At 54.1% G+C, this 11,630-nt stretch overlaps 2 protein-coding genes across 4 annotated transcripts; both read left to right on the top strand.

The window, feature by feature from the left end:
• Nucleotides 1-1,016: 1,016 nt before the first annotated feature.
• Nucleotides 1,017-6,587, top strand: DMAC2 (distal membrane arm assembly component 2). Of its 3 annotated transcripts, none has more exons than XM_019751439.3 (6): nucleotides 1,017-1,060; nucleotides 2,403-2,599; nucleotides 3,756-3,836; nucleotides 4,583-4,719; nucleotides 4,818-4,980; nucleotides 5,409-6,587. In XM_019751439.3, exons 1-6 carry the CDS (start codon nucleotides 1,043-1,045, stop codon nucleotides 5,584-5,586), a joined length of 774 nt encoding a protein of 257 aa, XP_019606998.2. In that variant the 5' UTR covers nucleotides 1,017-1,042; the 3' UTR covers nucleotides 5,587-6,587. The 3 variants fall into 3 exon arrangements, with proteins under 3 accessions (XP_019606998.2, XP_074170389.1, XP_074170388.1); XM_074314287.2 differs by lacking the exon at nucleotides 1,017-1,060 and adding an exon at nucleotides 1,519-1,680; XM_074314288.2 differs by lacking the exon at nucleotides 3,756-3,836.
• Nucleotides 6,588-8,218: 1,631 nt separating this feature from the next.
• Nucleotides 8,219-11,275, top strand: B3GNT8 (UDP-GlcNAc:betaGal beta-1,3-N-acetylglucosaminyltransferase 8). Its single transcript, XM_019751436.3, has 2 exons — nucleotides 8,219-9,429; nucleotides 9,809-11,275. The coding sequence occupies exon 2, from the start codon at nucleotides 9,841-9,843 to the stop codon at nucleotides 11,038-11,040; it is 1,200 nt and encodes a 399-aa protein (XP_019606995.1). The 5' UTR covers nucleotides 8,219-9,429; nucleotides 9,809-9,840; the 3' UTR covers nucleotides 11,041-11,275.
• The last annotated feature ends 355 nt before the right edge of the window (nucleotides 11,276-11,630 follow it).

Below are 11,630 nucleotides of genomic sequence, written 5' to 3' on the forward strand. Positions count from 1 at the left end.
CCTTGGCCTCTATGGCCTGTCCTCAACCTGGAGGAAATGATCTTTATAAAATGTAAATCAGATGACACTCGCCTGTGAAAGTAAAAAAATCCTAACAGGTCTGCCCAGTCAACTCCTTGCCCACCTCTCTGACCCAGTCTCCTAGTTCTTTCTGTAAGATGGTTCCCACCTCTGGGCCTTTACACTGGCTGTTACCTCTGTCTGGAACACTTTCCCCCTAGATCTTTGAATGGCTGATTCCTTCTTATCCTTCACTTCCATTTAAATGTCATCTCTGCAGAGAGGCTTTTGCTGATGGCCCTACACCCTAGTCACTCCCTATTATATTACGTGTTTTTATTTGCCTCTTATCAAATACTATCTGAAATTATCTTGCTAATAATTTCTTATCCATCCTCTCCCTGCCTGGCATGTTGACTCCCTGAGAGAAGGGCTGGATCTGTCCTGTTCATCAAGGTAACCTTAGCACCCAGAGCAGTGCCTGCCACGTGGTTAAGGGCTCGGTAAATATTCGTGGAATGAATAATTCTATCCACATGACTTCACATTGAATCTTCACGCTGAGATCTAGCCTTGAACGCCAAACTGAAATCGCAAACACAGCACAATACTAATCTTGAGATCTCACCTCTATTACCCTGAAGTCTACCCTCGCCACCCACTCGACCTTTTTCCCTTCCCTGACCCTGGTTTAAAGAATGATGGTCAGATTTTCAGTCACGTTGTTCCTTATTTTAAGGAGGTAGCGAGTGAGCTGGAGAACAGGGAAACTCAGCGGGACTGCAGACAGGGAAGGAAGGTACTCTAACAGGAAGGACAGCCCACGCTCTCCTAGGGAAAGACTACAGAGTCCCATTTGAAGGCCCACGGAGAGAGCGCTCTGAGCCATCCTTAAACCCAAAAAGAGAAGAAAGTGCGTGCGCCTTTAAGAGAAAGGTTGGAAAACGGAGACGGCGTGACCGTAAGAAATAAAGTCCAGGACGGAGCCAGGTGGGTGGGTTAAGAAAGGACTGGCCCCTTCCGGTTACGTAATCCTAGCACGATGGCGGCGCCCAGGGCGGTAGGTGACTGCAGTTCCTAGAACCCCCAAATTAAGTCCGATCTGCTGCCTCTGCCTTCAGGGGCTCTGTCGGTGCCCAGGGATCAAGGATCGTGGCGGAGCAGACGGCCTCTCCCGCTAGGCATCGCGCTTAGAGTGTAGACGTGCAGCGGCTGGGACCCGGAAGGACGGGTCTGGGTCGCAGGCGGCTGAGGCACTTCAGAGAGGAAGAGGGGGCGGGGACTTGGCGGAGAGAAACCAATGCGGAAGCAGGGAGTGCAGGCCTGAAAGGGTGCACCCAGCCAATCAGAGGGAGGGATACCACTGCCAGCGCTAGCCCATTTCCCGGGAAATAAGACCTAGCTGGACAATCAGCTTTGATGCGTCATTTGGAGCAAAACTTAATATAAGACCCGGTTTTATATAAGACCTGGTATTTATGTTATATTAATTATTATATTATATCCGGTCTTATAGAGAAATAAGACCGGGCCTTACATTAATTTTTGCTCCAAAAGATGCATTAGAGCTGATTGTCCCGCTAGGTCTTATTTTCAGGGAAACATGGTAGGAGTCGAAGGGCAGGCGAGAGTTGGACCTGGAAATGAAAGAGGGCTTGGAGGGAATTGGCCAAGGCCAAGGTAGGACACAAAAGGAGACAGGTGAGGGAAACTCATGGGAAAGTTAGGAATTTTGATGGAAACCCAATTTGATGGAGTTCCAAGGGAATGAAGGGGAGAATTTGCGGTATTTGTGGAGAGAATTTGGGAAGAACTGGGTAAAATCAAAGAATGAATTTAGGGAAAATTAAAGTAAGGTTGGAAGTTTAAGAGGAATTTTGAGAGAAAATAAGGATTTGGGCAAAGTTATTGGGAGAATTTGGTTAAAGCAAAAAGAGAAATAGGGACAGGCTAAGAGAAAACTTGGAGTGAAAGTTGAAGGAAGAGTTTGGGGACTTTAAGAGGTAAGTTAAGGGTGAAAAGAAATTAAGATTATATTTTCAGAAAAGAAATAGGTTATTTAGGAAGACCCCAGGGGGAACTGGGTGAAATTAAGGGGAAAATTTGTAGGAAATTAAGAGGTCAGAAAATGGAGGTTTTGAGAGAGAAATAAGCATTTGGGGAAAAATTATGGGGAGAATTTGGGAAAACCAAGAATGTTTGGCTAAATCAGAGAGAGAACTTAGGGTTAAGAACTTGGGGAAAATTTGGGAATCCCAAAGGCAGAATTTGGAAGTTCTGAAAGGAGAATTTAGTGAGCGAGGAAGCATGGGGGGAGGGGTTTCATGGACCAAGAACTGGGGGATCCAGCTCTGTCTTACAGGAGGCTCCAGGCTCAGCCCCTCCTCTTCTCTCCTCCCCAGTACCTCCACCTGGTGGCCCCGTTATGGAATGGAGGTACCAGGGGCATCCGTGGCATGAGCAGTGCAGTGGCCCCAGAAGGCAATCAAAGCAAGTGGGGGAAGCTACTCCAGTTCCTGGCTGACCGCTTCTATGACGTGGAGGCTCTGAGGGAGTACCTGTTCCAAAAGCAGGTGTCAAAGATACACCAGAAAAATCGGTGAGAACCCCTGGCCTGCAAGACCTGCTGCTCAGGCCTCACTGGTCAGAACCCAGAGCCTGCCCTTGCTACTCCCAGGCAGCCCTATGGCTTCCAGTACCAGCTCACACTCTTCCCAAAGACTCCAGTTCCTACAGGCAGCCTGCTGCAGACCATCTCCTCGGGAGTTTAGCTGGCACCGCGAATGTAACATGGATAACAACAAATGCTTGATTTCCCCCTAAAATAGTCTGCTCACTCCCAAGCCTCCCCCATCCCAGTAAACAGCACCACTGCCTACCCAGTTCAGGTCAAATTCTAAGGAGTCATCCCTGATTCCTCTCTTTATTCTCTGCCTTCTACATCCAATCCATCAATAAAGTACTAGAATATCCCAAATCTGACCACTTGTCACCTCCTCCACTGTTTGTAACCTGTTCTGAGCCCCTTCATTTTATGGTTGGTTTACTGCAGTAATCTAACTAGTCACCTTGTGCCCCCTACAGTCTCTTACAGGCTACAAAGCAATCAAAGGATTCTTTTAAGAAAGTAAAATAGATAACGTTACCACTCTGCTTGAAACCCTCAAATGATTTCCAATTGCAACTAGAATGAAAGCCAAACTCCAAAGCCTAAAACCTGGTCCCTACTGAGCTTTGAGACCCCTACCAGGGATTCCTCTCACCCCTGGCAACATGGCGAGCTTATTGCTATTTGTTCAACCATCCCAATTTGAGCCTCTGAGCCTTGCACTAGCTGTTCCTTTGGTCTGGCAGGCCCTTGCCTTGACTTCTACACTCCTTCCCACCACTCAAAGCTCTACACAAGTTAAGTGTTACCTCCTCCAAGAAGCATTTCTTAACAGCCAGACTAAAGTAGCCTCCTCCATCTCCACCCTGACCCAAGCCACTCCTAGCCAGTCCCAGTATTTTCTTTTCATCATGGAATTGATACTCTGCGATTTGCTGTTACTTCCTGGTTTTTGTTTCTCCCTATAAAATAAGTTCACAAGGCAGGGACGTTTATCTGCCTGGGTCACCAGTGCCCGGTACTTAATAGGCACTCAATAAATATCTGCAGCCTGACTCAGTCTGTCTGTCTATGCCCATCAGTCCTGGATATGGAGATGGGTCCAGTGCTCCCCAGGCCTCACCCTCAGCTACTCTTCTCTTGGCAGATCCTTCACCTACATCAAGGAGCGATATGGCCCATACGTCGCAGGTGCCTATTTCATCCTGAAGCAGGGAGGCGCAGTCAAGTATGACAGCAAAGGTGTCAAAACGGGGGTTGGGGGAGGCGGTAGAGCATCTCTCTAAGCTCCAGGCTCTTCAGTCAGACAGGCTTCCCCATGGGTCCCCCTATCTCTGCCCCCTACTGGTTGTGTGGCCTGGGGCTTGGTCCTGAGCTTCAGTTGTGTCATCTGTAAAATGGGATGGTAGTTGTATCTAACCTACAAACACAGTTAGCAATCTAAACACTTGTAACAAGGTCTGGCATAGCACATGTGCTCAATAAATGTTGGTGTTTCTTTTCTTCCCCCTTCCTTTCTCTATCCCTTCCTCCTCTTCCCTTTGTTCCCCCTTTTCTTCTTTTTTGAAAAACACAATTCATGTAGATTTCATACATCTCATCTTTGTTCAGATTCAAATTTTACTTCGTTTGAGCACTTCCTCCAGGACCTACCTTAGAAACAGTGTACATGTCTGAAGACACCTGCACTTTGCCTGTCTACAAGGATTCCTGTATTATAGCTCTTTTATGTTATCAGTTATCTCCCTAGCCCTCAGCTTCTAGGCATGTAAAATTAGCCAAAGATTCCGTCTTTCATGGGATTGCCAGGGGATCCAATGAGACCGGACACGTAAAGCCCTTAGAACAGGGCCTGACATATAGTAAGTGCACAGGCACTACCATCATTGTTATTGTAAGGGGCTGGGGAACAGTCTCAAGAATTTGGAGGCCTGGGGAGGGGTAGGGTCCCCGCTGACACTCCCTCTCTCCCAGGTTCCAGGGCAAGGAGTGGATACGGTCAAATGGGCGTGGCCACTGCTCTCTCGAGTTCCTGAACTTCCAGGCGATACCTGTAGAGGCTGTCGATGCCAGTGACTGTGCCATCAATTACCAAGGCCTGGACAACCTCTGTGAGTGGGGCGGCATAGGGATGAGCAAGCCTCTGCATTTTCCCTCATGGTGGGCTCTGGAAGGGCCCTCAGTGCCATCCGCCCTCTCCCCCCTGCAGTGGCCCTGAAGGAGCTCCAGTCCCTGTGGCTGCAGCGCTGTCCCCATGTGGATGACTGGTGTCTCAGCCGCCTCTACCAGCTGGCCGACTCATTGCAGGAGCTCTCGCTGGCCGGCTGCCCCCGAATCTCCGAACGAGGCCTTGCCTGCCTCCACCACCTCCAGTAAGACCTCAGCTCAGCCTGGGCCCCGAGCCAAGGCAGGGGCTCCCACCCAACTCAGATACGGGAAAGTGGGGTGGGAGCAGTGGCAGGCAGTTCCCCGTCTCCCTGCCTCAATGACAAACCCAGAGTGTTTGTGGGGGGTAAGCACAATGAGCAGTGGCGTGAGTCTCTAGGGGAATGAAAGCACTCCTCGTTTTTCTTCCTTTGGGTTGTAATGAAAACACCACGATACTTACACCGTTGGAGAACCATAGCAGCCAGAGGTGTCCATTTGTCATTAACACAATGGATTTCACAGACTTGGACAGCGCTAACATTTCTTAGTTAGGAAGATAGGGGTGGAATGGGGGCCGGCACCCCCCCCTCCGTACACTCACACACATGGGTGCTGTCCTCATGTGGGCCTCCCCCCTCTTGCCTCCTGTCAGGAAGCTCCGCAGGCTGGACATCTCAGACCTCCCCGCCGTGTCCAGTCCAGGCCTCACGCGGATCTTGGTGGAGGAGATGCTGCCCAACTGCGAGGTTCTAGGGGCTGAGTGGACCGAGGGCCTGAAGTTGGGGCCAGAGAAGCTGTCTCGGGACACAGCCAGCCCCATCCCTGCCTAGCCTATGACCCTCCCCCCCCCCATCAAGCTGGATCTCAGCGGCACCGTGTTGAGTGTCTGACAGTTCTCCAAACTTCTGGCTTCCAGTGGGGCTCACTCATCGTGGGGGGTGGGGAAGGATGAGGGGTATGACAATGGCAGGTCAGAGGGAAGGAGAGCATGTGGTCCCGCTTAGGGGTTCCCTGGCTGGCTGCACCCTGGGCTGAAGGACACAGTTTCTGTCATCCTGTCAGGCAGCCCTTCCTACATACTTCTCTCCTTCCAGTTCCAATAACCCTTCCGCCTCTTCAAGCCTGGGGCAAGTAAAGGGCTCCTGGCTGCAAGTAGCCCCAAGGAGCTGCACTCGCCCTTGTGGCCTCCCCACCTTGCCCACCACTGTGTCAAGAGACTTCTCAAATTATCCTCATATAGGTGCACTGCCGTTTCCTGCCAGGATATGCTACTGGCATTCCATAGGGATGGCGATTCCCTATGTGGGACTAGGTAGCTCATCGCAGGGTACAGCATCCCTGGCCCACACTCACTAAATGCCAGGAGCCCCCAAAATCCTATGGGGTCCCCGCTTATTGATTTGACTCTCAGCTCCAAATTCAACTTTCTGTCTGCTCAGTGAAAACTGATTTGGGCCTTTGAAATGTTTTTCCTTTGCTAACTGGCATAATAAGCTTTGTCAGTAGAGGGCGCTTAAGAGACACGATAGGAGGCAAGGGTTTTGCTTCCTGGTTCCTGTTTAGCTGTGCTGGCTCTGCAGGTTCCTGCAGTGCCTTGGCTTCCCCAGCCCAGGTAGTCAGCAGCCTCCCCTGGTGCCCCCTCCCCCAGCAATTTCATAGAGGAGTGCCTCCACTGAGACACCTTCCTGTGAATGATTCCACCACACCCCAGACCACACCCCAGGAGGTGGATTTCCAGTAAATTCCTAGATACTGTACCAATGAATCCCTTGTCACTTCAGTTCACTGTTAGTGAATAATTCTTAATATTAAACTTCCCCTGTTCAAATTACTTTTTTTTCTCTCCTGATTGTGTTCAAACTGATACAGCATTGCTATCCAGAATGTTCTGGGAGATAGGCCTACAGAGATGGGATGTGGGGTTTGAAATGCCAGCTATCCATGGCACACAGTGGCATCACAATCAGGCTGTCACGGGAGTTGACTGTGATAAGGTGTCAGCTGAAGCACGTGCCGTGGGAGCCCCTCTGGCTGCTGCACTTGACCGTTGTGGCAGTAATGACGATTCTAAAGATAGGCGCTGGACGGAGCCTATCTTGGGAGTGCCCTTGAGTTACAGATGGACAAGGACAAGTTCAGGTCTGTTGGCTCGAGTCACAGTCTGAGAACTGGAGTGCTTCCATGACACACCCAAAAGTTCTTACTTGTAACCACAGGGCTAATATGGCTGAATATATAACACATTTAAGTTTTCAGGTTGATGATGGTTGAATTCCCAGTCTTGACAAGTTCCTCCTATGAAAGTGAGGGCACTGACTGGTAAATAGTGCGATCCTGAAATTTAGAATGTGGTCATCCAGTTGGACCCAAAGGAAACACGATGAACCCTGTCACCCTGGGCCTCCTTTAGCAGTGTCTGAGAAGACCACCAGCCTACCTGTGCTTGTAATTTCCCGTGATGCGATGCCCTCACCTGGGGCAGATGCCTTAATGGCCGTGTCCATCCTTCTTAAGATTCATGACAAGCACCTCTGCTGTCACTAGACCCATAAATACCTAGGGTCAAATCTCTTCCCCAGGGGACCTGTGTTCACTTTGACCCAGGAGGAAACAGCTTGTATCCAGAGAACCAGTGCAGGAGTGGATTCTAAGGGTGTTAGACCAGTGAGGGTGGATGTAACACTAGATCTGGCCAAGTTCACTGGTCCAAGGGCACTTGCTAGAGACTCTAGATTTAATGGGTTAGTTTGTGCAGCTGGGGGTGGTTCTAACCGCTCCCTTGGTTGGCTGGCTGGAACCTGGACTCAACAGTGGCCTCTAGTTAATGAGGTGAGAAGCCAGAACTGCCCTGGCATCATCTGGAAGAGGGATCCAGAGGCTTTGGGGGGCCAGGATTTTGGATTGGCTTGATCATGGTCGGCCTGCACATGTACCCCTTAACTCTTCCACAGGAAGGCACCTCTTAAATCATTCTTGATATTCAACTTTTCCTGTTCCCACTGCTGTGTGCTTTCTCTACTGATTGAACTCAGACTGGTGCACATAGCAACCAAAACTGTACCCTGCGAGATTTCCAAACACCCCCAGGAGGGACAGTGTCACCACCTCCCGTGCTGTGGAGAACCTCTGCACCCTCTGGGAGAAGCCAGAGGAGCCAAGAGAGCTGGGGCCTTGACCCCTCTCTCCTGGCCCCAGTGAAGGAGGACTTGGACCCTCTCCAGGGTGCCCAGGTTCCTGGCCCCAGACCCTGCCTGTCATTTCCCACTCTGGCTTTTACTCCATTAATGTTCCCCACTTCCTCGGAACTCTTCCTCCAACTGGTCCCATGGGCTCCATTATTCAAACTTGCGGGGAGGAAATCAGCATTAGACAGATAATCAACTGCTGCTGATTACAGACAGGGTCCCTGAGACTATTGGACAGTGCTCCCCAACCCTGGGTGGGGTGAAGGGGGTCAGGCCAGGCTTAGTCCCACCGCAGGTTCCGGGTCTCCGAGGAGAAGGCCCTATTTGCCCGCCTCCCCAGACAGCTAACGGAGCCCCAACAGCAGGAGCCTCGGGAGGGTAGGGCTGTAAACACAGGCAGACACCCTCTCCGGTCCCTGGGGGGCCGGATGTGAGTGTTCCTGAGTCCCAGTGCAGCTGTGGGCGGGGCTGGGTAGGAATGGGTTCCCGCCCTGCTAGTCTGGCATCCCAGGCGCCTCAGGGATGGAGGAGGTGCAGAGCCGGCTGAACTAGAGGGCTCCCAGTGCACCCACCCCTCTATTGCCCTCTAGTTTGGTTCCCCTTCCAGCCACCCCTTCTCCCCACTGGTCCTCTCCTGCTCCTCCCTGGCTCCCTTCCCCGCCTCCTCCTGGCTCCAGCACTCTGTTAGCAGACTCCCTCTTCAGACCCCATTGCGTTCCTCCACCTGCCTCTCCATCTTCCCTTCTTCCTCCCTCACGGGGGCTTCCCAGCCACCCCTTCTCTCTCTCGTTCCCGGTCTCCATTTCCCTCCTCCTTTCTCATCCTCGCTCTCCTGCCAGGTGCTCTCCTCTTTGCCTCCCTGAGTCTCCATCTCGTCTCTCTCATCTCCCTGCCTGTCCCTGAGGTCTCCCTGTCTGGCTCTCCTCCTCAACAGCCCCTTTCCCACCCCACCCCACGGCTCTGGGTGGCAACAACACCCCCACCTCTGGCAGGCTGACCCATTCCTCTGCACATTCTCCTCTACCTCCTGCAACCAGGCGCTAGCCCCTCCCCTCCCGGCTTTGCCCCTCTGCTGTCCCTGGGCCATTCCAACACTACCCAGCCCTCAGTCTCACCCTCCCTGGGACTCTCTCCCAGGCCCCTAATCCTCCCCTCCCAGGCCTCGCCCAGAGCCCCGTCTGTCTCTGCAGCCACCCCTGCACCTTTCCCGCTGTCTCACCAGAAAACCAGCCCTAACACGCCAGAGCCCCATCTCTCAGGTCGGCCTCCAGCCCTCCCTCTCTCCCCCTCCTGCTCAGCCCCGCCCTAGCCCCTCCCGGCCCCTGGGGCCCTCCCAGCCACTGCTCTGCTCCCCGCCCCGCCCCTTTGGATGGTCTAGGCTGGGCTGCAGAACAACGACAGAGCCAGAGCAGGACAAGGGCAGGAGGGAGCTGGGAGGGCCTGACCAGAGGCCCAGGGCGCCGGAGCTGGCGGGAGCCCGACCCAGAGGTAAAGAGGAGGGAACAGGTCCCTGGCTCCCCAGTCTCTAGGGTGGGAACTCGTGGGGCAAGGGAGGCTGGGTATTTATGACAGTGGAAGGAGCTGCCCCCAGTGATCCAGATTTCTGGTGAGAGGGATGAATGGGGGGGAGAGGGGGAGGGAGCACTGGGGGGGAACCAAGATGGTGGAAGGGGTTGGGCTGAGGAGGAAAGAGTGGGTGTTGGAATGGGACTGGAGCAGTGATTCCAAGTCCAGTAATAGGGAAGAGCTGGGTCTTTGGTTGATGGCCAGTTTAGCATCTGGGACTGAGAGGCCATTAGGGGGGTTGGTGGGGACTGAGGGCCCATCCCTGAGGCCCATCCCAAAGGCCTCTGTGGCTCCTTTGCAGCTCCCGCGGCCATCCCTTCCCTGGGCCGGGTCATGGTCATGCGCTGCCCCAAGTGCCTTCTCTGCCTGTCAGCGCTGCTTACGCTCTTGGGCCTCAAAGTTTACATTGAGTGGACATCGGAGTCTCGGCTGAACAAAGCTTACCTGGGACCCCACGGCACCCTGCCAGGCCCCACATCAGCCAGCCCCGAACCCACCCTGCCTGCTAACCTCTCAGCCCGTCTGGGCCAGACTGCCCCACTGCCCTCAGCTTACTGGAACCAGCAGCAGTGGCGGCTGGGGGCCCTGCCCAGTGGGAACAGCACTGAGGTGGGGGGCTGCCGAGCTTGGGGGGCTGCTGCTGCCGCTGAGATCCCTGACTTCGCCTCCTACCCTGAGGACCTCCGCCGCTTCTTGCTGTCAGCAGCCTGCCGGAGCTTCCCACGGTGGCTGCCTGGAGTTGACAATGGCCAAGTGGTCAGCTGCGAGGAAACCGACGTCCCCTACCTGCTGTTGGCTGTCAAGTCGGAACCAGGGCGCTTTGCAGAGCGACAGGCCGTGAGGGAGACCTGGGGTGGTCCAGCTGCTGGGATCAGGCTGCTCTTCCTGCTGGGGTCCCCAGTGGGTGAGGGGGGCCCTGACCTACGCCCCCTCGTGGCCTGGGAGAGCCGTCGCTACAGTGACCTGCTGCTCTGGGACTTCCTCGATGTCCCCTTCAACCAGACGCTCAAGGACCTGCTGCTGCTGTCCTGGCTTGGCCACCACTGTCCTGGTGTGAGCTTTGTCCTGCTAGCTCAGGATGACGCCTTTGTGCATACCCCTGCCTTGCTGCAATACCTGCGGGCCCTGCCACGCAGCTGGGCCCCAGGCCTCTACCTGGGTGAGGTCTTTACTCAGGCCAAGCCCCTCCGGAAGCCTGGAGGACCCTTCTATGTGCCCAGGTCCTTCTTCGAAGGTGACTACCCGGCCTATGCCAGCGGGGGTGGCTACGTCATTGCTGGGCGCTTGGTACCCTGGCTGCTGCAGGCAGTGGCCCGTGTGGCACCGTTCCCCTTCAATGACGTCTACATCGGCCTGTGCTTCCGTGCCCTGGGCCTGGTGCCCAGGGCCCACAAAGGCTTCCTCACAGCCTGGCCAGCAGACCGCACGGCTGACCCCTGCGCTCTCCGTGACCTGCTGCTGGTGCGGCCCCTCAGTCCCCAGGACAGCATTCGGCTCTGGAAACATCTGCAAGACCCTCAGCTCCATTGTTGAGCCTCAGTGGGGACTTAAGGGGAGGGTGGACCTGGCCTGGGCCCTGGGCAGGACCTCGGTGCCTGCCCCTTGCACAGCCTCTCCTTTTAGGCCTTGGTGTGAGGGAGGAGGTCCTGGAATCCTGGCTGTTTGAGCCCCTCCTGGGCCTGCCCAGGCTATGGGACTGGGCAGCGGGAGGCAGAAGATTGTTTTTGTCTACTTTTTATTTTTGAAAAATATGCACTCCCTACTCTGAGGCCTGGAGTTCTCTTTGCGCTGTGGGTCCCCAGAGACATTGACAGAGCAGAGCTCAGCCACACCCTGACCTTTACACCAGACATCCTCCCCACCCTTACTGGATAGGGCCAGCGCCAGCGGCCTCCTCATCACCTTGCTGAAGACAGGCTTGCCTCATTCTATGGGAGAGCAGGAGCCCACCTCTGGAGGGCCCCACCCCCCTCCTGTCTGCGGAAGCTGGCCTTCAGCTTGCGAAAGTTTCCGGGGGAAGCAGAGGACTCAACGGCCTTGCCCTTATTCATCTAATGTAAGGGGGGAGGGTCCCAAACCAGTCATGCAGGACTCTCCTCCCACCTCTAAAACTCTAGGAGTCA

This window comes from Rhinolophus sinicus, chromosome 8, assembly GCF_057876585.1.
Source record: "Rhinolophus sinicus isolate RSI-liver-muscle chromosome 8, RSI-T2T, whole genome shotgun sequence".
In the NCBI taxonomy this organism is placed as follows: domain Eukaryota; kingdom Metazoa; phylum Chordata; class Mammalia; order Chiroptera; family Rhinolophidae; genus Rhinolophus; species Rhinolophus sinicus.